We start from the raw sequence: 23,494 nt of genomic DNA on the forward strand, positions 1-23,494 counted from the left end.
CTGTGCTGAGTCATGAGGGAAGCTCCATGGAGTGGCAGATCGCACCAGGAGTTGCTGAGAAACTCAGGGACAAGAGAGAGAGGTGGCCCAACCCAGTCTCACTTATTTAGGTAAACTTTATACTTAACAGCTGGAATGTGATGAAAAGCTCTGAATTTGTATTCATCTGGATATTTCAGTTCATGCCTGCCAATCTGCTAAGAGCTGGGCTTCTCTATTTATCATAATTTTCATATCTATAAGTATAATCACAGATTGGCCAGATACCTAAATAATTCATGCTTTACAATTAACTTTCCTGTCAATTATCTGGTTACTTCAGACAAAGGTCTCATTATTTTTCAAAATCTGTCTTACCAATGAGATCTGGGTTTTTTCCAAATTAAATTTTATATGAAAACCAAATATTGAATTCTATTAGAATCAGGGCTTCTCAGGAAGAAGTAAGTATGGGACCAGGTAGAGTGGAGGTAACTAAGTCACGCTCATTCTTAGCACATCCACTCCTGGAGTCCCTGAACCATCTAGGGCTCCAGGAAATGCAGTCTCAAAACTAATAAACTAACTAAGTAGTTTTTGTTTTTTCTTATTCTTTAAAGGTATAGACACATGTCAGACTACATATGATTTGCTAGTCAATAATCTTTGGTTTAGTGAGAATCATTTGATGGGTGTATTTATCCTGCAGGGAAAATTTAATCAGGTGTCATGCTAATAATCACAGTATATTAGGGATATACCACAAGAACTCCAATGTCTGTCTGGAATGTTAAATACCCCACGTTTCTTTCTCTTACCATGGTCTTTAACAGCTGGATATGGATTTTATACAACAATATGAGTTGACAAAAATATCAGTGTGGCTGTTTATAAACTGAATCATTAAGCCATATGAGTAATAAAAGCTCTAAGGATATGAAAACGTATGTGCCAGAGTCATGTATAAAATAGCATCAAAGGGGGAAAAGCTAATAATACAAAAGATAAACTTAAATGACTTAAGTAACTTTTAGAAAGCAAAGGGATTTACGAGAATACTCCATTTACAAAGATGCTTCAGTGAATAAAGTTGGTGACTCTCAACATTTTGAAAGAGTCACTTAAAATTAATCAATTCTAAGAAAATGACTGAGATACTAACATTGGTCTTAATTCTCCCTTAACACGATGCTGTGGATCATATTAGGGTATCATCTGTGCAACTGCTATCAGTCAATAACTAAGAAGAATATATCATCAAGTAGACATAAAAACAATGAAAATTTCTGAAGGATTCTTCATCATCATGTGATAAATGCTCTGCTTCTATAATTGCCCTACATAAACTCCAAAGATAGGTATTCACAAGCACATTTTCTTCAAGGTCTAAATTGGAACCAATATCTATAATGTTTTTGTTAGGAACAGTATGACACTGAAATATAGCAGAGTGTCTGGATGAAATAGATTTCCCATCTAAGCTTTATTCCAAACATTATGTCTCACCTCTACTTTTATCCAAAACTCTCAGCTCACTTTGAAAATGTGCTTTGACCATCTTAGCTCCATTCATCTCCTTGGTCAAGTTAGGGTGCAAAACAACATGGACTCTGGACATAAGTATGGAAGGAACCTGTAATCTTCCTTAAAATAAAAGTAAGATATGGCTGAGATGGCAGATGTAATACACACATTTATCACTGATCTTTTCTGAAAACCCATCACAATGACCATAGAGCAATTTTCTTTTAAAGGTCTCAATCCGAAGGGCAAAGAAAATAGGAGAAAATGGCCGCAGCAATATTCTGAGAGGCAAGTGTCCTAACTCATTTAGCAGGTCTGTGAAAGCTGAATTTCAAGCCAACAACGGGGGAAAGCTCAGAGCAACCCAATTCATGCTGCAAAACCCTCAAAGATGACAGATATTTGAGGCTTCAGCTTCTTTTGGAGGAAAGGAGGGAAAACGGTGAGGTTAAAAGCAAAATGATTGCTTGAATTCACTTAAAAAGCAGTTAGACCCTTAGATCCTCTCTCCTAATCCAAGCTGCAGGCAACCAGAAGTTTATTTTCAGAAAAAGGTAAAGGTAAAAGGCAGGTCTTAGGACAGACATAGTTAATCAAGAACAGAACCACCACATTGGTGGGCAGTTATGGGCAAATGCACATGCCAATGCTGGCTCATCTGGTTGTTGCCTCTACTGTTGTCTCCTACAAGGTACACAATCTCTACCTAGAGACTGAAGCCAGGAGAAGCTACGCTGTTGAAAAAAAAAAAACAGATTCAATTGTCTGCTCCCTTAACACCTTATTCCTGCCAACAAAGGCTCCTTTTTGTTCCTTCAGAAGGAATTCTTGTGGCTGTCCCACAAGGCTGCTCTTGTCTGCTTTTTATCTGGGGTTCTGACAGGGTTCTGGTATGATCTATAGATGCCTGGAAAAGGAAGACTTGTTTGGAGTCTACTGTCCAACTAACCCTGAGCAATCAAAAAGAATGTTAGGGGAAAGATGAGTCATGCATGGTACAGGGCTTTAAATGGAGAAAAGGAGAATATCAAAAATCCAATATAAAACATGAAGTAATGAAAAGGATCAAAGAATGGCCATAAAGAAACCAGAAGACCTGAATTCCAATTTCAGTTCTATTTACATTACCTTGAAAATGTCCTTAACCATTTGATTTTTTGCAGATATCTTGTTGCTCATTTTCATCTAAATGGCCTGAAATCAGAAAACAGGGGCTTTAAGAAAATGGATGGGGATCCTTTGACAATTCTAAAAAAAAAAAAATAGCAAGGAAGGATGCAATTTTATAGGTTTTACAAATGCTAGAAGAAAAATTAAAGAGTAGGGATAGAGAGCAAGCAGGAAAGATAACAAGCATAAAATTAGGCCAATGATGAGAAAAGATGCAAGATATAAGATAAGATGAAGTTTGGAGAATTGTTATTATTTGCAAATGTCTCACAGATACAGAGAAAAAAACACCTTTCCCAAAAGATTTGTGTGTCTGTTTTGCAGGGATCAAAAGTGTGAAATCAGCCACCAGATTGCAGGACACTTAAATGATTCCTCCTAACCCCCAAGTATGCACATTGAATAAAAAGAGGCCAATATTGTCTTCTTCTTCTTCTTTGTATTGAGATGAAATTCACATAACATACCAATGTTGTTCTTGAGGCACATTAGGGGGAAAAGGGAAAGGAAATGCAAATGTCTGCAAATGTGTGCACTGGTTCCAAGGCGGGGGTGGAGGAAGAGGATTTGGGGGGTGAAGATTAATAATGATAAATAACACTTTGAAAACATTATTGAGAAAACCAAGGAAGAGGAAAATATGGTACCTCTCTCTGAATGTGATACTGATTAAGCTGGGTGATTCTGCCATGCTGGACTAATCCAAGGCTGGTAACAAAGGCTGGAGGAATGAGAATCCCTTGGAAGACTTGCTAAAATACAGAATCTCAAGCTCCATCCCTGAAGATTCTGCTGTTTTAGAACTGGTAGGGCCCTGGAACATGCGTTTTTCAAAATCTCCCTATGTGGTTCTGATATGTAGCTAGATCTAAGAATCCATAGGACAGTCAGGCAAAATGTGGCTTCCTCGTGGAAACAGTACCCTAGAATAGTCCCCAAAAGGACCCAGAGCAAAAGCCCAATTCAACGTGTGAACTGGCAAAGGCAAAGCTTGGGGTTAATGCTGTAAACCTGTTAGCTGTGACCCAACCTACAGAGTTACTAGAAACTGAAGTCAGCAATTAAGCTGTTGTTAAGAAAAAGGATTTTGAGTAATCTGTGAAACTGTATATTTTAGTTCTGGCACTTACTGAGAGCAGAGTCCTTCCATAAGGATGATAAATTATCTTTTTACAGATGGCAGAGTAATGTATTGGAAGAGGTGTGTTTGAGGGAGGTGCGCTTTGGGAAAAAAAAAAAAAAAGCTACCCTTCAATTAATAGCTCACAGGTGAGAGGCTGGCTTAGCTTTGCCTATTTCTAAGGAATTCAAAGAAGATTAGCCATACAGCTTCACAAGTCTCCTCTGAAATCCTGAATGCCCAGGCTGAGTAATATACAGCTCAATAAGATTTCCCAGGAGATATTTCACTTGCTCCTTTCTTACAAAAGTATTTATCCTCATTCACAAAAAGAAAACCCATTTTAAACCCATTCTGTATTAAACTGACTCTTGAACTTATTACATCAAGGGTTCCCTAACTTGTCTGTTCATAGAAATCACTTGGGGTACTTGCTAAATGCAGATATTATCAACCCACTCTGCAGAAAACTGTGATTCTGTAGTCTGGGCTGGGCCTCTGGAAAGAGAGTGTCTAATTTTCAACAGGTGAATTATGATGCTTTTCTTCTGTTGATTTATCTCTTAGGTACATATACAAAGTCTTTGTGCCTTCTAGGCAGGGATGAGTTAAGTAATTTCCGAAGTTCCTAGTCCAGCCTGCAGAATTCTGCAGACCTAAAAATGGCCCAGCTCCTCCCAGCCCTTAACATACATCCCCAAGAACTTAAGCCCAGACAGGTCACCCTGGAGGACACACTTAAAATGGAGGAATTAAGAGTGAGCTGTTTGGTGGAGCTCTTCGAACTGAAAAGCAAGCGGCATGCTTCATATCACTTTTTTCTCTACTGATAGTCACAGGATCATTTTAGGCCTTTCTAGAAAGAATTGATGGGGGCCTTAACTATAGCTTTAACTGTAGGGGGATGTCTGGGCACCTCAAAGTGAGTCATGAAGAAGCCAAGAATAGTTAACTTTAGCTAATTTACTTATAGGTTTATCGAGGTAGATAAAGCAGAGAAAACAGGTGAATCATTATGTTCCAAAACATGGGATTCAAAAGACTCAAAATCTATACGTTATGTCACTAATGCCTCTGCTGCTTTTCCTTCTCTGTCCCACCCCCCTCCTCCTTCTTCTTATTCTTTTTCTTCTTCTGATGATAATTATGACTGTGATTATGATTATCAAAAGAAGAGGATGAGAGAGAAGTCATTTATTCATTCTAAAAATATGTATTTACTATTCCAGGCTAGATTCTCTAGATCCTGGGGATTGTGAATAAGGCAACATCCCTCTCATGGGAGCTTAAATTCCAGTGGAGCAGACAATAACAGCACAAAGAGCTGCTGTAATTTCAGAGGTTGGCAGATGCTATAACAGAAATTAATATACTGAGATGACTAAGAACAACATAATCGAACTGAAATTTGAAAGAAAGGCCATCCATATAAAGTTGAAGGAAGAACATTCCAGAGGGATGGTAAGTACAAAGCTGCCAAAGCAGCAAAGAGCCTGGTGGGTCTGAAGCACAGGGACGCGTCACCACCAGTGAGACAGTTCTTACAGTGTAACAATTTCCTAAATGAATCAAGAGAAACTTTTCAGGATGGTCTCACAGCAGCATTAGGCCCAAGCAAGGAGGCCCTTGGGAGCTTATCTTTGGAAGCCTTCCCACATCCTTTGGAAACACAAAGGAAAGGTTTATCCAGGTTCATGGGCTTGGTGGTGGTGTACAGCCTGCTGCTCTCCCTGACAGTTTTGTGAGGTCTTCCTTGAAATACTCAAAAGTCTCTCCCAAGAAGATCAATTGATGGATTGTGCTGTCCAGGCTGTCTTAAGTGGGATGGCCAAATCTGATGACCCAGCAGTCAACTCTGTCAGCCATCTCTACTCACTGATGGAGTCAGAGACAGCCCCTTCCTGTCTCATAATGTTACTTGCTCTTCCTCATCTTATTGATTGATCTTGTAAGATTCAGAACCAACTTTCAAGGACTCAGTGAAGGGGTATGTTTGATAAGGAAAGAAGCTAGCTAGAATTCTAAGAATGGGACTTAATTTTGCTGTTAAAATGGATTTTTGTTTTCATCTCCTGTTTCATTTTAGATTTTCTATTCTTTCTGTCACCAAAAAGAGTTCCATACAGAAATCCACTGTAGATAAGGTGATTAATATCTACCCAAGGTGTTGCTGCAAGAGATAACCAGCTCTTGCTCCAGAAGTTACCAGCAGCACCACTCTGGACACTCTCAATGACCATGTCTCTTTCTTCATTATCCCAGGCTGTTGGCAACAAGGAACCTGCTGTCCCACCCCTTCAAATAAGCCCGTGTTCCTCCACCACACAACCCCCAACACTGCCTTCCAAGGCTGCTCAGTCCATTCTCCTGTTTCATGATCACATTTACAATGTTCTAATTTCTTTAAAGGTAATTTATAACCTGTGTCTAATAATTGCATATCTTCAGCCCTTGTAGTTCTGGTTTACAATTGGTTGTTTGTGCCAACTGTCCATCATAGTGGCCTGTTTCATTTTGCTTTCAGTGATTCTAGAATGCTAATTTCTTCTCCTTGTAACTTTATCTGTGGAAATTCTTTGAGGCCTGTGTTTAAAGTGTATTCCTCTAGAGAAGATTGGTCTTTGCTTCTGCCAGGTACCTAGCAACCCACCACCTAGAATGACTTCAAATGAAATATTGAATAAACTTTAGGTCACCCTCAAATATAGATTCTGAGCCCAAAACTGAGTGATTTTGAGATCGTGGTTAGAAATTCTTGCTGGCAGAGGAGAGATTCTTTTCTCCTGCTTTTTAAAAGCCAAGACAGCATGTATTTCCATTGCTTCTCTCTGCGTGGAAGTTTTATTTTCTTAGCTCATGCCCTCGTAGTGACACCATCTGAGAATCCAGGCTTTACACTGAGGTCCCTAATCTGCCTGGCCATCCAGCTGGGTCTCAGACTTTGCCTCCTGTTCTTTACATATTGTATCATTTAAAAACAAAGTCTAGGCCAGGAGGAATCTGCAGACCTATCTCTAGTCTATTGTTTTCTTGTCATTTCTTTAGTCTGAGTAACTCCCTTACATTCTTGTGAGTTCTTCCATGCACTGAAAAGAATTTTAAAAAATTCTACCAGGCACAAAGGTGGTAGAGAGAAGAAAAGGGAGGGAGGGAAGAAGAAAGAGAGGGAAGGGGAGAAGAGAGAGAGGGAGAGAGAATGATTGCTCAGAACAGCTTTTCCTCCATAAAGAAGTCACCAGTGAGCTCCTGGAGTTATGATTTCCATTGCTCAGACTTAATTCATTATAGAACTAGACTGGGAGCCCCATTTTGCTGGTAAGACTACCTGTCTGTAAGGCTACCTGTCTGCTAAACTATCCACAGTGGGGAACAAAGGAGGGTTTCACGTAGGAAGTATTTTCCTGGCCAAGGAGATAGTGTGTGAGACCGCACTGTGAATTGACCTTGATGATCCAAGTAAAACAAGTCTGGTTAGACTCATCTGTCCTGGGATCCTGTGAGTCATTTAACTGTATGTCATGAGCTGATGATAAGTAATAGCAAACATGTGTATGGCATGCTGTACTTTTCAAAGGGCCTAAATGCCCACTGGAATAAATTCCTACACCTGGGGTCCTTTGAGACCAAAGAGACCTGCCATGTCCCCACAGGGAATGGATGTTACCTACACCTGTGCTCCATAGCTACTGTGGGACTGTGCCCAGATCACTCTAGTGTCAACCAACCACCTGCCAGTCTGGATCTCCTCCTGAAGCCTCTCAGAACATTCTCATGCTCTGTAGGATGCTTGGTTCTGGCACAAGATCTCTTACACTCTCACCTGCATTATTTCCTTCCAAGGAACATGTCCCACCAGCATAGCTGGACGTTCTCCCACCACCTGTGCCTGAGTGACTTCCACCTGCATGCCCCCCACGACACTCCCTTGGCTTTTTGAGATCCCACTACAGCAAAGGAATACAATATTAATATAAGAAGACAGAAGGAAAGGAAAAGATTAAAAATTTGGAAGATCCTGTTCTAGTCTCAGGATACCTCTAGGAGTCACACTGAAAACTGCCTGGAAACAGAGGCAAATAAGATTGCAAATGCCCTAATTCAAGGATGGAGGCCTCATGCACTATCCAGATGACTTCCCACCCCAACCATATTCCACTGGAAGAGTAGATTCAAAGGATAGTTTTAGACATCAGAGAACAGACTGGTAAACTAATTGTACTCTTTCAATATCTGAGCCAGAACCTCCAACTCAAAAGGAATTTTAAAACTGTCTCTTCATGGAAGCAAACATTTTACATGAAAAGCGTAATTGCACAGATGAATTTCAGCCTCAAAATTAATAAAGATATGGTCACTGAACATATTTGAAGGCAGAGATTAGAAAGGGGGAAAAGAAAAGTTTCAAATAAGGAAAAGGCAAGTAAAACCTTCTCACCATAAGTACCAAATTTGGGATATTAGGACACTTTCCCTTGAATGACGCAACCAATCCCATTAAGATACCCCTTAAAATGGAGGGCCGTTATGGGGTGGGGGGAGGGTATGGGCAACATTAGGTCATAAACGGCCCACAAGCATTTTTAAACGTTACTTTCTACTCTATTTTAAGCCAAACCTTTTAGTAGAGAAACTCAGAATTGGCCAAAGTGGTTTTTGTGAGTTTCATCCCCTCTTTTACATGATTACAGGAGGGAGAGAAATGAGAAGGCCTAGATAACACTGATAAAACAAATTTTATGTTTAATCAACAATTACTCTTATTCTTATGTGATAACAACTACTCCATCTTTCTCCTGCCTTCCCATTTGGAGAAATCCAAGATTATAACAATTTCTATGACAAAGTTATCTTTCTGATGACCCTCCCTTCAGAAGCTTTCAATGTCTTCTCTGGGATCTGGGTCAAATATAACAATTGAACTTGTCCTCTAGATGTTCTGAGCCCCTCTTGGCAGTACTACACATAGCCAACTTACAGAAATTCTGATAAATGAAAATCAAATTTATACAGAAAACCGATAAAGTACAGAAAAATATACTTAAGACAATTTTAAATAGAACCTCAGAGGCATTTAAATTTTCTTTACTTACAAAACATTCATTGCACAAAATTTTCAGGGAGCCCCTTAAGCACAGAAACTGGGAAGCTGTGTTCTCCCCACCTTCTCACTCTGTTCCTCAGTCTTGCTTGGGATCTCAATCACTCTTCTCTACTGCCAGCCCCAGAAATCTTGCCTACTTATTTTTTCCAATATGCTATATAAAAATACTCTCAAAATGAATTGCTTCTAAATGAATTATTGCATATTTATATAATAAAATGTTATTCAGCCAGTCAACATAAGGTTTGAGAATGTTTATTGATACGGTAACATATTCACAATATATTAAGTAAAGAAAATAGATTACAAGTCATCATTTACAATGAGTCCATTTTTTACAACTCCAGGCATAACTTATGTGTGTCTCTGTGTGTGTATAAATATATCACTCATAGAAGTTTACAAACATTGGAAAGACATGTACAAAATTATCAAAGATGATTATCTTTAGGGAGTGAGATTGTGAATAAACTTTTTCTTTGTTTTTCACCCTTTACAATGAACATATATTTCTTTTGCACCATTTAAAAAAAAAAAAAACCAGTGTGAGGCCCACTCTTTTCAGAGCTCCCCAGGCCCTGGATATCACTCTACATGTTCCTCCTGTACTTTTGTATGCTGGAGCCTTGGTGGGGTATGGGCCCCAAACCAGGCTGGAAATGACCCTTTGAGATCTCATTTCAGACCTTAACGCCTCACAAATAGGTTCCATCAGGAACACCCTTTAAATTAAATTCCGCCCTAAAGCAAAGGCTATGACAATGACCCTTCAGGCACTTGTAATATGCATGTATGTTCCCACATCAATTTGTCCCCATGTGCTTTTAATGCATGCATTACATTAGTGGTTTACACACTGTCCCCAGGGATTCACTTAGATGCTTCAAGAGGTTTGAAAAAAAGTTAGATTCAAATATTTTGTAAAAATATATAATTTTAATTATTCATAAAAATAAAATTAAAAAATAACCTGTCACATTTTAACACAGATGAGACCAGAAAATCATTCCTTTATGCCACCCGAGTCTCTGCCATCATTGTGCTTTAACTGTGCAACTGTTTAAGAAAATTGTAGCTGTGCATTACTCTTTAAAGAAAAATTTAGAACCACACAGAGTGTTTTTGCCTATGAAACTGAACCAGGCAGTTCAGCACCAAAACGCACAAGGTCCAGGCCTATCTGCTCATCACATTTCCTCACCAAAGCCTCACAGTGAATTGTGTACAAGGTAGTAATGGTTTAACACATCTCCGTATTGTTCAGCATTTAGTTTTAGTACTTAGAATAAGCATTATATCTTTTTAGTCTTTTATATTTATAGGAATGTGAACCATACTTGGGTATTTTTGAAACAAAATTTTTCTATTGAACTCCCTTTTCAAATGTAATCTGTCTAGCAGAGTATCCAGGCATTGCAAAGTGAGCTGTTTACAAAGTGTTACTACATCTGAGTAAATCAGAATTCTCTGTGCAAACAAAACGAAATGAAGATATCAAAACTGAAGATACCATATTAGGGTGGCTGATACAGCTGCAGCTGCCATTCACACTGCCCAATGTCCATTCTATGTTCATAAATAGTCAGAATTTGAGCACTTTACACTACTGCTACTCTTGGCACAAGCCACCATCCTTTCGTGAATTACTCCAGGGGCTCCTCCTCTGTCCTCCTGTTTTTTTTTTTTTTTACCTTTTGAACTCCTATGACCTGTCCTCAATACCTAAAGTATGTCATTTTCTGCCCAACACTCTCCAATGGCCTCCCATTTCATTAAGGTAAAAGTGTAATTCTGAATAACGGTGCACAAGGCCCTACATAGTCTGACACCTTGTCTCCTTGCAGACCCCATCACCTGCTACCTTCCACTCACTTGGAACAGTCCATGAGCCTCCCTAAGAAGGTTCCTCAAGAGCTCAGTCACCTCCTCACACAAGGTCGAGAAGCACTAGACCTTGCCGTTCCTTCCACCTCAAGTGCTCTCTGCTCCCTCATCTCTGAAATATCTTTAACCAAGTGTCATCTTCTCAGTGAACCTTTTCCAGGTCATCCTTACAGCTACACTCCATGCTGCTGTCTCACAGGTTTTATATTTCCCTGTTTCACTTATTATCATCTGAGATAACTCTTACTCAAATTATTGATTGATTGATTGTCTGTCTCCCCAACCTAGAGTGTAAGCTCCAGGAGAGCAGAGAATTTTGTCTATTTTTTTCCCTTCTATATCCCCAGAATCCTAGAACAGTGTCAGGCACAAAGTAGGCAGGCACACAATACATATCCATTAAATAAATACAATATTCTAAATTCAAATCCATCACAAAATGTTTATCAATAAAATACCATGTTTACTTGTTTCCTATCATGGGGCCACTTTTAAGATTTTTTTTTCTTTTTTGATGAAAAGGTAGTTGTACTGCCAATGAAAGAAAGCTGTATAAAATTATAAGTTCCAGATACACGTTTATGTCTTCATTATAATTTGGATCTATTTATAGTACTCAGCATAATACTGCAAAAACCACTCTGATGGCACTAATCCAAAGGTCACACATCCTTTTGAAAAAGAGTCTCTCTCTACCCATTAGTCTCCGCATATGTACAATAATGATGTTCGATTTAAAAGAGGATTGTTTTTAAGAATCTTCTCTGGATTACATCATTAACTTGATAAAAAATAAGGCCACCGAAGGCTTTTCCAAAACCATTCCAACCATCTTTTCTAACACTGTCACATTCTGGGATCATAAATTTTGCCACATGCATCTGTTCACTCAGCCCTTTTTCCTCAAACCACAGTTTCTTTTACATGCGTGACTTTGTTAAATCTTCAAATCACACACACATTCATTAATTTGAATATACCTTTGTGGAAATATCCAACAAACAACTGACACCCTATTGAGCTCAGTGTATCCATGTGGCTAAAACATGGCTCATGCCCCATGCAGATAACTTTCTCCTAATCATTTAGTTTACAGCTCTTCCCCAATGTCCATCTTCCTCCATTTCAAACCACTTGGCATGGATGTGTATGATTTTAGAACAGCTTCACCTACAAGTGAGCATGAAAAGTTGAATCTTCATCAGGAACTGATCAGGTGATTTTTAGAATCCAGAAATGTCAGTTTTGTCTATGGCCATACCACTCTGAATGCACCCAATCTCATCAGAAGTGTCAGTTATGCCAATTTCAAAATCTTTTCTTCTCAATCTAATTATTTCTTTATCCTAATGATATTGCCTAGCACATTAATATGAAAATCTGCAGAGTGATAACTTGATAAAACCTTCATGTCCAGAGCTTACAAAATTGAAAAAGAAATATCTTATAACAGCCTAGTCACAATTGACTAATTTTTTGGTTGCCGTTAACTACAACAGACTTTTTAGTAAGGCACAGATGTTATATCAAAATAAATATAAATTGATATTGTGGCAGTAGAAATGAGTGCACTAGACAGGGATTATGGAGCTGGTCTAGTTGCATACAATTCTACCTTGAAATCACCAAAGAAGTGTGAAGTCCAAGTAAATTTTATACACTTTATAAAAAAGTCAGTAGGAGGTGTTTTATTTCAGCCTTTGATCCTGGTGGTTCAAAGTGAACAGAAATTTCACACTTTAAAATTTAAGCACTATACCCACCTACATATTATCTGTAACTGTGTCAAAGTAGAAGCCAAATTTCCAATAAAAATACAAAACATTCCTGCATCACAAGGTTGTGAACAGAAAAACAAGCACCTGGAGTCAATAAAACACAGAAATCCATCAGCTCTGATGATCTGTATGAGTTTATACTGAAAGAAAAACTTCTGCTTGACAGGATTCTAGACAACAAACTGAAAATTACATGTCACATCTCGATCAATTCTTCTTTAATCACATTCTGTGATTAAAAGAACACAGGAACATACTTCTTTTTCTGATTTATTTATATTGAGATCTTAACCATCACTCTGATCTCCACAGTTTCTACTTCCTTCTTTGGCAGTAATTCTTCACTGCTAGAAATACCAGCATGCCTTCATATAAAATCAAGTTCCACATATAAATCATTAGCCTGTTGCCATTCTGTTAAAAACAAACAAACAGAATCCCAGATTTTATAAGCCCTCTTTTTTTGTTAAATCCATTATTCAAAAAGATTTACACAGGATGGAAGGCACTGGGGATCGACATTTCTAGCTGTACCCTGCGTAGCACCCGTAGACCAAAATCACAGAAAGTGTTGGCCATCCAGCTCCTATAGAGAAGTCCTCATAAGCAGATGAATACCACGTGAGACATCCAGACCTTAATCTTTGTGTGCTGAAAATGGGCAAATCTTGCAAAATCAAAGAATCTGAAGGTGTATGGAAAGGAAACAGATTTGGGCTTTTAGTAGGGCATTCTACATCTTTTTGTTTTCTAGATCAAAGTTCTCTGGAGGGTGTGGCAGGAGCAGCTCTGTGCCTGACACTGCTGACTCCTGGCTTGACCTGAAGACCCACATGTCAGTTAGGGATGGGAGTGGTAAGAAGAAATCAGGCTGGAGGGAAGGACATGGGTTGGCTGCTCTGTCTCAGCTTTGCCTCAGGGTGTTCCAGCCAGGACCCAGGGTGGGCTTCAAAAGCTGGGAGCAGACTTTCAGAGTCCCCATTCCCTACCTGACAACTACACAGGGCATTCCTTCAACATGTAATGTCAAGACCTCACTACATTTTCCCACTTTATGCTGAATTCTCTCAAACCCAGGAGTCCAGGACAGGAGGAACTGAGATCATTCACGGGTGCAAGCCCTCAGCATCAACAACATCACCTCTGCTGAATGAATACAGCAAATCAGTACAAACATAATTCAGTGCCTTTCAAAACAAAGAATATGGCTTCATCTCCTTCATCTAGTTTTCAGGTACACAAGAAGTATCACATTTTATACCTGTAGGAGAGAACAGCTGGTGTCTGTGCTGCCATATCACTAGATATTACTAATACCCATTTGAAAACTTGGAGACATTCTCCAATTTCTAAATGCACAGTGAATCAATAAAGTTTCCCCAGGTTTTACTGCAGTTAGAAGTTTCCACCTTAACCAACTCTGTCCAAACTTTTGAAAATCTATTATAATTCCTAATGCCTCGTCGGGATGAAGATTAGCCATCTACAGCTGTCCTTAGCTTTGAAATTGCTCTGTGTAGAGAGGACTTCAGTGTGTCCTCAGTTATTTCCATCCACCATCTACTTTTGCCGACTGAAATCTTACCTAAATCAAAGGCCAGCCACTAAAACGATATCACTCAAGTAAAAAGCCAAAGTTTTCCTATGAAACCTCTTCCACCAATCTCTTCCCTGCTACCAATGCATTCCGACACGAAATCAAGACAGGACTCTCCCAAAGCGGCTCTTGGGTTTCCCCTGACCGACTCCCTTAGGGGATCACCTGTCCTCTTTCCAAGCTGTGCCTGCTTTCCTCGGAGCCACCAGATCGCGCACCGGAATCCCCCGAGGGCGGCGCGGGCCTGAGAGCCCGGGACTTACGTTGTTCATGTACTCGCTGAGCAGGTCCTGGAGCGCCTGGCGCACGGCGTTGCACTCGGCCACGATCCGCTCGCGCCGGTCGTCGCGGGTGCACGAGGAGTCGGCCATGAGAGCCGCGCCGCTGATGATACTCTCCAGGCGCTCCTCTAGCGACGGCCGGAACCGGGCCTCGCTGAACGTCATGGGGTCCAGGATGATCTTGTTCTGAAAGGAGGACAGTGCAAAAACAATCAGCAGAGAAGAGGCGGCTGCCTCGGCACCCCGTTTTCTAAACCAGAAATTTCTGAGGCCAGGACAAGATGCTGCGTGGAGAAGAAACTGGCTACTTGGATAAATTCTAAAGTGGCCTTGACAAAGCCTCAACTTGCTGTAAGATACTTTGTCCTGAATCTAGAGAAAACACCATGTTTTGTTTCAAAAATGTGTTCTTGGCAAAGGCTTCCTCAGTGGAAGGGTTTTCGAACGAGATCGTGGCACTGGCTTGACAATTTTTTTAAATTTGTAGCCTTTGAGGAAAGCACATTTCAGTGTAGCGCCTTGTGGGGCTATGGAAAGATTTTACAGCCCCAGACCAGACCATAATACATAACCATCAACAGGACTGGTACACACATAGCATGCATCCCCTTCAAGAGAAGCAGAGAGTCCCATGGCAGGATGCCTTTTGAAACTTGAGTAAATAGCATCCAAAAGGCACATACAGTACAGGTTACTTCCCACTAGGAACTAATATATTTTGTATAAAAACTAGCATTCTAGAAAAGGATTCATAATGTGTGTGCATGTATGTGTGTGTGATTTGTCACAATTAACTGACAGTATCCTGATAAAGGTGCTAACATGTTCCGAAAGAGCTTAGATATCTAAGGAGAAAACAGAGACGTTTCCTAAAGGGAAGGTGTCACAGAGCATTTATGCTTAGTTTTGCCCCTGCTAAGCCTGAGGATCCTGGAAACATATAGGTAGTGATGTCCAGAGGTGTACAGATATATGCATCCAGAATTCAACAGATATATCAGCCTGTATGAGGATCTGGAAATCATCAGGGCTATGCGGACACAAGTTAGTGAATGCCATACTAGCAGAGTGAACAGAACAAGAACAGACCAAAGAAGGCCCAGTTAATCCCAATTTCCAAAGGTTTACAGAAAGATAAGAATCAAAAGGAAGATCGAAAACATAGAGCAGAACCTGGAGAATAGTATTTCCAGCAAGTCAAGGGAGTGGAGAGACTGATGAAGTGTATGGTAACTAACTGCAGGAAATAGAGAGGCAACGCCGACTTTGCCCAATTGCTGGTTTCCACTGGGGACCCCTTTTCTGCTCCAAACAAGGAAGATCATTCCAACAACGTTAATCACAGTGGAATGGCCTGCTGCAAGAATGGTTTGCTTATCTTCACTGGAGGTGCACACTCTGAGGTCCAAGAACCAGCATGGTAGGGATGGAGTAAATGGTCTTCTGACCCTTGGATCCTTTGATGGGATTGCCATTCCACTGCTATTTCCTTTGATGTTCATCATATATGTGTGTGTGTGTGTGTGTGTACACACACACACATATATATTTAGAAAACATAATTTACCATATCTACAAATATAATAAGGAAACCAAATGATAGTAGGTAGTCATGCCATTGCCCACTTGCCATCTGCTGAGTACCTACTATGTGCCTACTAGAGTGCTTAGTGCTAAAAATAGGGTGAAGAGCATAAAAGACACTTGTGTGATTTTTTTCCCAATAGGATATAAAATAGCTGCTTAATTATTATAAAATAGGTCCGAGCATGCTCTCTGGGAATAGCTTGCTATAACTCTCCAAAATGTTCTAAGGTATTTGCTGAAAGCTGTGCTCAAAGTATCAGTGGCTCTGATTCTCTGCTTGTTGTTAAAATGCAAATCTCCACAGCAGGGAGATCCCTTCAGCACAAAATGATGATGTCCTAAGGAATGAGTGAAGCAGGTGGTGACTTCGAAAGAAAAAAGCACCCACTAAACACAGACCACGTCTGAGGTCCATTGGAATGGTGGATTTCCTAGGAAATTACTCATTGGTTGAAGCTCTCTCTTCAGTTTAGAGGGCAAATGCGTGAGGTCCTTCCTATGAGCTATTCTGTGGCAGGTTTCGGCATAAAGACTACCTTCACATTTGCACTTTCTTAGATCTTAGGAAAAGGATAATTTTTACTTAACTGGGAATAGCATTACTCAAATCCTGTCCCTTGTGCCTAAGTAACCTTCCAAACAGTATCAAAAAATCACATGGAGTACTCAGTACAGTGGATGGCTTTGTAGGGTATATCTTAAAAGTGAGATTCCCAAAGGAAAGCTGAGAGGGGGCCACAGGTGCCCTGCCCCACCTGCCATCTGTACTAGAGCTGTGTCTGCAAGCACTCTTCCCAGTGGGATCCATTTGAATTCTCTCTCTCTTTCTTGTTCTCTTTCTACTGCTTTTCAGATGATGCATTTATAATATATATATATATATATTTTACCATGTAACATGCATTAAATACTGATACTCTAATTAAAGAAATACCTGATCAAAGTATAATTAGACTACTTTCCTTTATAAGGATTGCTGATTTTCAAAGCACTCTTTTATAGGAACCCATATTAACATAAAACAATGAAAAGTATTTGTTCTGCTTTGAGGTTTCAGGAGACTCTTCAGAGTTATATACCAGCTCTCGGATGGATTTTTATTATACTTTTGGACTAAAAAATATAAAGAAATGCCAATTTAATGTAAATACACTGAGGTAAATTTGAACCCAATAAAGGCAATTGTAAAACAGTTTCCCTGTAGAACAAGGAAAATGTACTATTGTCATTATAACATTATTTCCTAAATTATTTTCCATGGAACACTGAGCTTAGAGATGTAATGTTTTGATGAAAAAATAAGTTTCCTTAGCCAGATATGTTTTGGAAATGCTGCATGGCCCAGGGTACGTTAGCACATGAAATGCTTTGGGGAGTTCTGCATTAAACCGTTCTGCATTAAGTCCGTTTCCTGCAGCATTCCTCAAACCTATTTGAGCATAGAGGGGTCCCCTTTAAAATGCATGCATTATCTATGAGAACCTAAGGAACACGCTTTGGGAAACATGGCAAGAGAGAATTTACAGTGTCAGCCGAATGAGCTCCCCACCTGCCACGGCCCGGGGCTGTCATGAAAGTAAACGCACTGCAACATTGAGCTTCAAAAACTCTGCATAAAAGTTACACTGTTCATCACATTTCTAATGGAATTTTTCATTATTTATAGATCACAGGGGAAAAGCTTTTAAAAAAAAGTCTCCCTGGAAAAGAAACAATAAATTTACAATATTCCAATCTATATCCGTGGTGGAGATGGGGAGTACTGCAATGATGGATGTGAACGGCTAGCAGGAAGAAGTCTCTTAGGGGAGAGAAAAGGCGTAAAGGGCATTGCGCACGTGCGTGTGCATCTGTGTGCATGCGTGTATGTGTGTGTGTGTGCATGTGTGGGGGTGTGGATTGCCTGTGTGTGCTTACCTATGAGTGGATGGGTTCGGGTTGTGTGTAATGGGTGGAGGGGGACAAATTGGCAGGAGGGGACATGGGTTGTTTGTGTGTGTGTATGTGTGTGTGTTTTCAGAGGACTGGAGAGCTCTCACACAGGCTTTCGAAAATCAGAAAAAGATAAGAAAAAAAAAAAAAAAAGAACCAAATGAAGCCAGGGGCTTAAGGACTAGAGGAAAAGACTATCTACCGTTGCTAAAGTGATAGGAAAAAACAAACTCCTGGAGGTGAATCCTGGGCAAAAATACAGAGATCGAAAGCCAAAGTGGAGTGAAGGAGGAGTATTGCTTCTGCATATTTGCGAGCGACTTAGAAAAAGAAACAACCGGGCAGGTTCTCTTTGCTGGCACACTCCGGGGTCATTTCACATCAGCAAACAGATCTCCTGATTTCCCAGCATCAGCTCAGCCTGTCCGCGACTCTCTGAGGCTGCCCTCTACTGGCCAGAAAGGGAGCAGCAGCGGCAGCAGCATCCAGCTCGCTCCCTGGTCATGCAGGGAACATTTCATGGGTAACATGCAAGCACCAAACAGAGAAAGGGCAAGGCCAAGGTTTCCTATCTCTCCCTTTATGACAAAGGTGTGCTCCTGCAAGAGGATTTTATGCTGTTTCCAATTGTACAGACTTATTTTAGTTCACTGAGATCTTACATTTTAAATATCTAAGTCCTTTGTTTGCATTCTTAAAGCTCATTTAATCTTTTTATCCTTTTGATCTTTTAGTTCATCTCCTATTGTCATTTTAGTGCATTTTAAAATTGTGAGGCTACGTTTCTTACTTTATCTTTTTCTTCTTTTTTTTAAGTAAGCCTTATTTTAATTTCTTTTTATCCTGTCTATTCTCAGTCCCTTTATTTCACTAGCATAATATTCTGTGCTTTGTGCTTTTTCCTGAACTTATTTTTTTATTAACATCTTTACTTTAAAAATTAATGTTTTCATTCTTACAGTTTATGGAGTGGCAACTGGAAAGCATCGCCATAAAGAGAGCAGCCCCAATAATTCACCCCCAAGCAAAGGAGGCTAGGATCCTCTTCTGCCATCAAGCTGGTGCTATAACAGTCTCTCTTGTCCTACATAATTGATGTCCCATTTTTTCCAATGTCGAACTCTATAAAAATTGCAACTTGAAATAATTCAGGGGACAATATAGTTCAAAACTACTTCCCAAAATAATACATTTACCTGTACTCACCCCACATCCAATTGTCAGGGAGTAATGTGATCTAAAATTTCAGTACTATCCTGGGACACTGAGTTATACTTGTTGCAGGCTCCGATGCCACAGCAGGCAGCAGAGAGACCTCTGTCAAGGCAAGAAGTTGAATGCATTACAAATGGTTTGATAGGTCCAAAATTCTGTGTCTGTGATATTACTACCTCCATCTTATTGAAGAGGAAAATGACGCCAGAGATGTTTCCCCATGTTCGTACAGCTGGGAAATGAGGACAGCTGTATTTGAACACAGGGCTTTTCATTTTAAGCCCAGCGTTCCTTCCACTGTTTCAGATTGCCCATATTCGGTTGAAATGAGTCTAACAAATCATAATTATAAAAATTTATTTCGGGCTTCCCTGGTGGCGCAGTAGTTGAGAATCTGCCTGCCAATGCAGGGGACACGGGTTCGAGCCCTGGTCTGGGAGGATCCCACATGCCGCGGAGCAACTGGGCCCGTGAGCCACAATTACTGAGCTTGCGCGTCTGGAGCCTGTGCTCCGCAAGAAGAGAGGCCGCGATAGTGAGAGGCCCGCGCACCGCGATGAAGAGTGGCCCCCACTTGCCACAACTGGAGAAAGCCCTCGCACAGAAGCGAAGACCCAACATAGCCATAAATAAATAAAAATTAAAAAAAATATATTTCTTATTTTAAAAAACCATGAAATTCTCCTAAACCAAGTATAATGGTATAAGTATAATCTGTCATACTGTCTTCTTTTATGTCATCTGGGTCAACTTGCCCTTCCCATGGATAGTTGAAAGTATAGCCATTCATTCAACAAATGGGTGCCAGTTACTGTAGGTGTCTGAGGGCACAGACTGAAGAATCCTTTCTTTCAAGAGGTTCATTGTCTAGTAAAAATAAAAACAGAATATGTACAACCAAGTGTAATTTGGAAAATATACCGACAATGTTAAGAAACAGCTGAGTGATGGGAATTTGCACAGTTGGGAGGTGGGAGGTAGTCACAGAGATCTTCCTGGAGGAGATTACTCCTCAGCTGAGACTTAAAGAGTGAAAAGCAGTTGACCAAGCAAAGTCAGGGGCCGGAAGAGGCAATGCAGACAGAATAGGAAGTGGTAACAAATGCACAGAGGTGAAAAATATCACAGTATATGGAGAGTATCAAAAGAGGTTTATTGAAGCTGAAGTGTTAAGTGTGAAGTTACAGGTATGGTGCCATGAAGGGGCCCCAAGCAGCTTTCCTTTAAGAGAAACTTCTGGAAAAGATGAGGAGGCCAAAGCAGTGCTACTCGAAGACTCTTCCACTGTCTTAGCTAGAAGTGGGCTACAGAGTTCCTCTCAAGGTATAGAGTGCAGCTGATCAGAGTAAATAAACAGGGAGAGCCTTTAGAACTTACTTTAATGCATTTCTTCAGATCTCTAAAGTTCCTTGCAAATATTTAACTATATATCAGGAAAAGGAGAGCTGAGGATAGAGGTCACCGCGGGTGTTTGTACCTCGCCGTGTACATACAGACACAGCCGAGTGTGGGCAGGTCTCTGCATGTGCCATGTATATATGGACAGCCTACAATGTGTCTCACATTTGATGATATTCCACTTTCAGAATTTCAGTATTTGTACATAGAAAATGGGTTTAATAACTCACCGTTGTCCTGATTTGTCTTATATTCATCATTTCTTAAAACTCTTGTATGTGTTTTTTATAATAAAAAATAAAAGTAAGCCATGCAAAAAAATAAAAAAAAGAGAAACTTCTGCATGAACATAGGTAACTGACCGTCTCCACCTGCTACAACTGTAGATCCACCAGTTTCACAAGGAGCCATACTCGACCCCAGCAGCCCGTCAATCACGGAGCCATTCCTGCCCAGTGGGGACTTCTCCAGCAGGCAACCTCTGCTCCTGCCCCTGCCTCTGCACTGGCCCTGCTAAGACCTGCTCGGAACTGTGCTCAGGCCCTTCCTACACTGTCCTCTCTCTCCTGCTCTCCTGTCATGGGTGTTTGACCTGCACTGCAGTCAAAAAGCTCTTTTGGCCTATTTCTACTGGTTCTTTCCCACTTTATCCTTCAAAGGCAATTCCTTTTTACACATCTAATCCCATCTATCTTGGGATTTGCTTCTCCCAGGACTTGAACAGACAAAAACAGGAATAGGAGACAAAGTTGGTGAAAAGAGCAACAGCTGTGTTCTGAAGAGCCTTCTATGCCGTAAGACTCTTTCTCTCTGTAAATACCCCTTCAGACAATGAAGAGTCATCAAGAATTTAAAACATAGGAGTGATGTAATCCTGTTTGGCTGCAGAAAGTTTTCCCCAGAAGTAGGGAAGTCAGCTTTGGCAGGAGTAGAAGGAGAAGGCGGGAGAGCAATTATCAAGCCTTCAGAGCCCAGAATAAAGATGGGCTGAGTACAAGATTATGTTTGTATAAAAAAGATTAAGGGCATGTATTGGGACACATTCAGAATGTGAATCTGCAAAATTTGGAGATATACTGGCTATGAGAATGTAGAAGAAGGAGTCAAAGATAAAACCTAAATTTCTGGCATGGGTAACATCAAAATGCACACATCAACCAGTTATATCCTGGGTGTCAGCCTCATTTTATGCAAATAAATAAGTTTTATTAGAACACAGTCAGGCCCATTCATTTACACACTGTCTATGGCTATTTTCACACTGCAATGGCAGAGTTTAAAATTTAGGACAGAAACTGTATGGGTCACAAAGCTTGGGATATTTCCTATTGGTTCTTTAAGAAAACATTCACTGACCTTGAACAACTGTGACAGGTAACAGATAAAGAAGAGCAGGTTTAGAGTGTCCATGATTCATTTAAGTGGAAAAGTCTTGTGGAAAGTTGATTATAAGTGTATGAAAATGGACCAGCTATAAAGATTGAGGATCATCAGAATAAAGGCAGGAGTGGAAGCTACGAGAATGGATGTGCTATCCCAAGGAAAAGAAACAGAACGAGAAGAGCAGTGAGCCCAAGCCACACTGGGAAACCCTCAATGTATAACAGAGAAAGAGCCCACAAATGACATGGTAAAGAATGATCAGAGAGATCTGACCAGACCCAGGAGATTTTACGGCCATAGTTTATAAGGGAGAACAGTAGGGAATTCTCTAAAGAGGGCAAATAAGATCAAGACCAAAAATGTCCTTTGAAATTGGAAGCTAGGAAGTTATCAGTGATAAACTGTGTGCCTATATGTGTATATCTGTGTGTATGTACTTATTTATTTATAAATATTTTAATCCAAAAGGCACATCAGGCTCAATGGAAAGTAGAAGAAGCAATCTGACTACTGTTGAGATGAAAGAGAAATATTTTCAAATTCATAAAAAATTATTTAACATTTTCAGGAAGGTTCTAGAAAACAACTAGAAAAGAGAAAGAACTAAATGGTATTATAAATTAGGAAGGAGAAGATAAAACTACATATGTCTGATTGCAGATGTTATAACTGCTAAATCAGAAAAAAATGAGAATCAACCAAAAATTTATTGCAAATTTTTTAAAAATTCATGAAAGCACTTGTATTTATATGCAAAATCAGTTGCCTTCATATATACAAGAACTAACCAATTGGAAGAGCAAAATTACAATAACAAGAATTGCAAAACAAAACACACAGAAAAACACACTTAGATGTCAACTAAATACAAGAAATGTGCTAAAGAAAGATGAATCGTCCAGGCACACACTCTGAGCACAGGGCAGAGCTGGAACTGGGATGCACACCCTCTCGCTCCAGAGTCTCTGATTTGGCTACTACACTGCGTTTCCCACTGGTATCTATCTGCATGCGTGATGCTGGTCAACGCGAAGTAGTCAATGGAACGGCCATTTCTCCTTCTCAGGCACTAAAGTAGTAGTAGTACTGTACATGATTCTTTCTACTTTAAGAGGGTATGGAAAACAGTGAACAATGATCAGGAATAGGGACTTCCCTGGTGGCGCAGTGGTTGAGAATCCGCCTGCCAATGCAGGGAACACGGGTTCAATCCCTGGTCCAGGAAGATCCCACATGCTGCGGGCCACAACTACTGAAGCCTGCGCACCTAGAGTCCGTGCTCCGAAACAAAGAGAAGCCACCTCAGTGAGAAGCCCGCTGCATTGCAACAAAGAGTAGCCCCCGCTCGCCACAACTAGGGAAGCCCGCGCACAGCAACAAAGGCCCAACGCAGCCAAAAATAAATAAATAAATTTATTTATTTTTAAAAAATGAGCAGGGATAAAAGCTCTTAAAATGCTACTTTATCCTACTTTTAATTTGTTATCTGTCTCAAGCTGGTCAGCAGGCATTATAATATACTTTTTCTACCAAGAAGGAAAACAC

General features: G+C 40.2%; 1 protein-coding gene across 3 annotated transcripts in view; it reads right to left on the reverse strand.

Moving 5' to 3' along the window:
• The window catches only part of CTNNA2 (catenin alpha 2), a 1,194,816-nt gene that overhangs the window by 742,416 nt on the left and 428,906 nt on the right, over positions 1 to 23,494 (reverse strand). For all 3 annotated transcript variants that reach the window (XM_059943640.1, XM_059943641.1, XM_059943642.1), the window contains one exon: positions 14,417 to 14,620. In XM_059943640.1, coding sequence (XP_059799623.1) covers positions 14,417 to 14,620 — 204 coding nt within the window. The remainder of the gene's footprint in view (positions 1 to 14,416; positions 14,621 to 23,494) is intronic.

The sequence above is a fragment of the Balaenoptera ricei genome, chromosome 13 (genome assembly GCF_028023285.1).
Source record: "Balaenoptera ricei isolate mBalRic1 chromosome 13, mBalRic1.hap2, whole genome shotgun sequence".
Taxonomy (NCBI): Eukaryota; Metazoa; Chordata; class Mammalia; order Artiodactyla; family Balaenopteridae; genus Balaenoptera; species Balaenoptera ricei.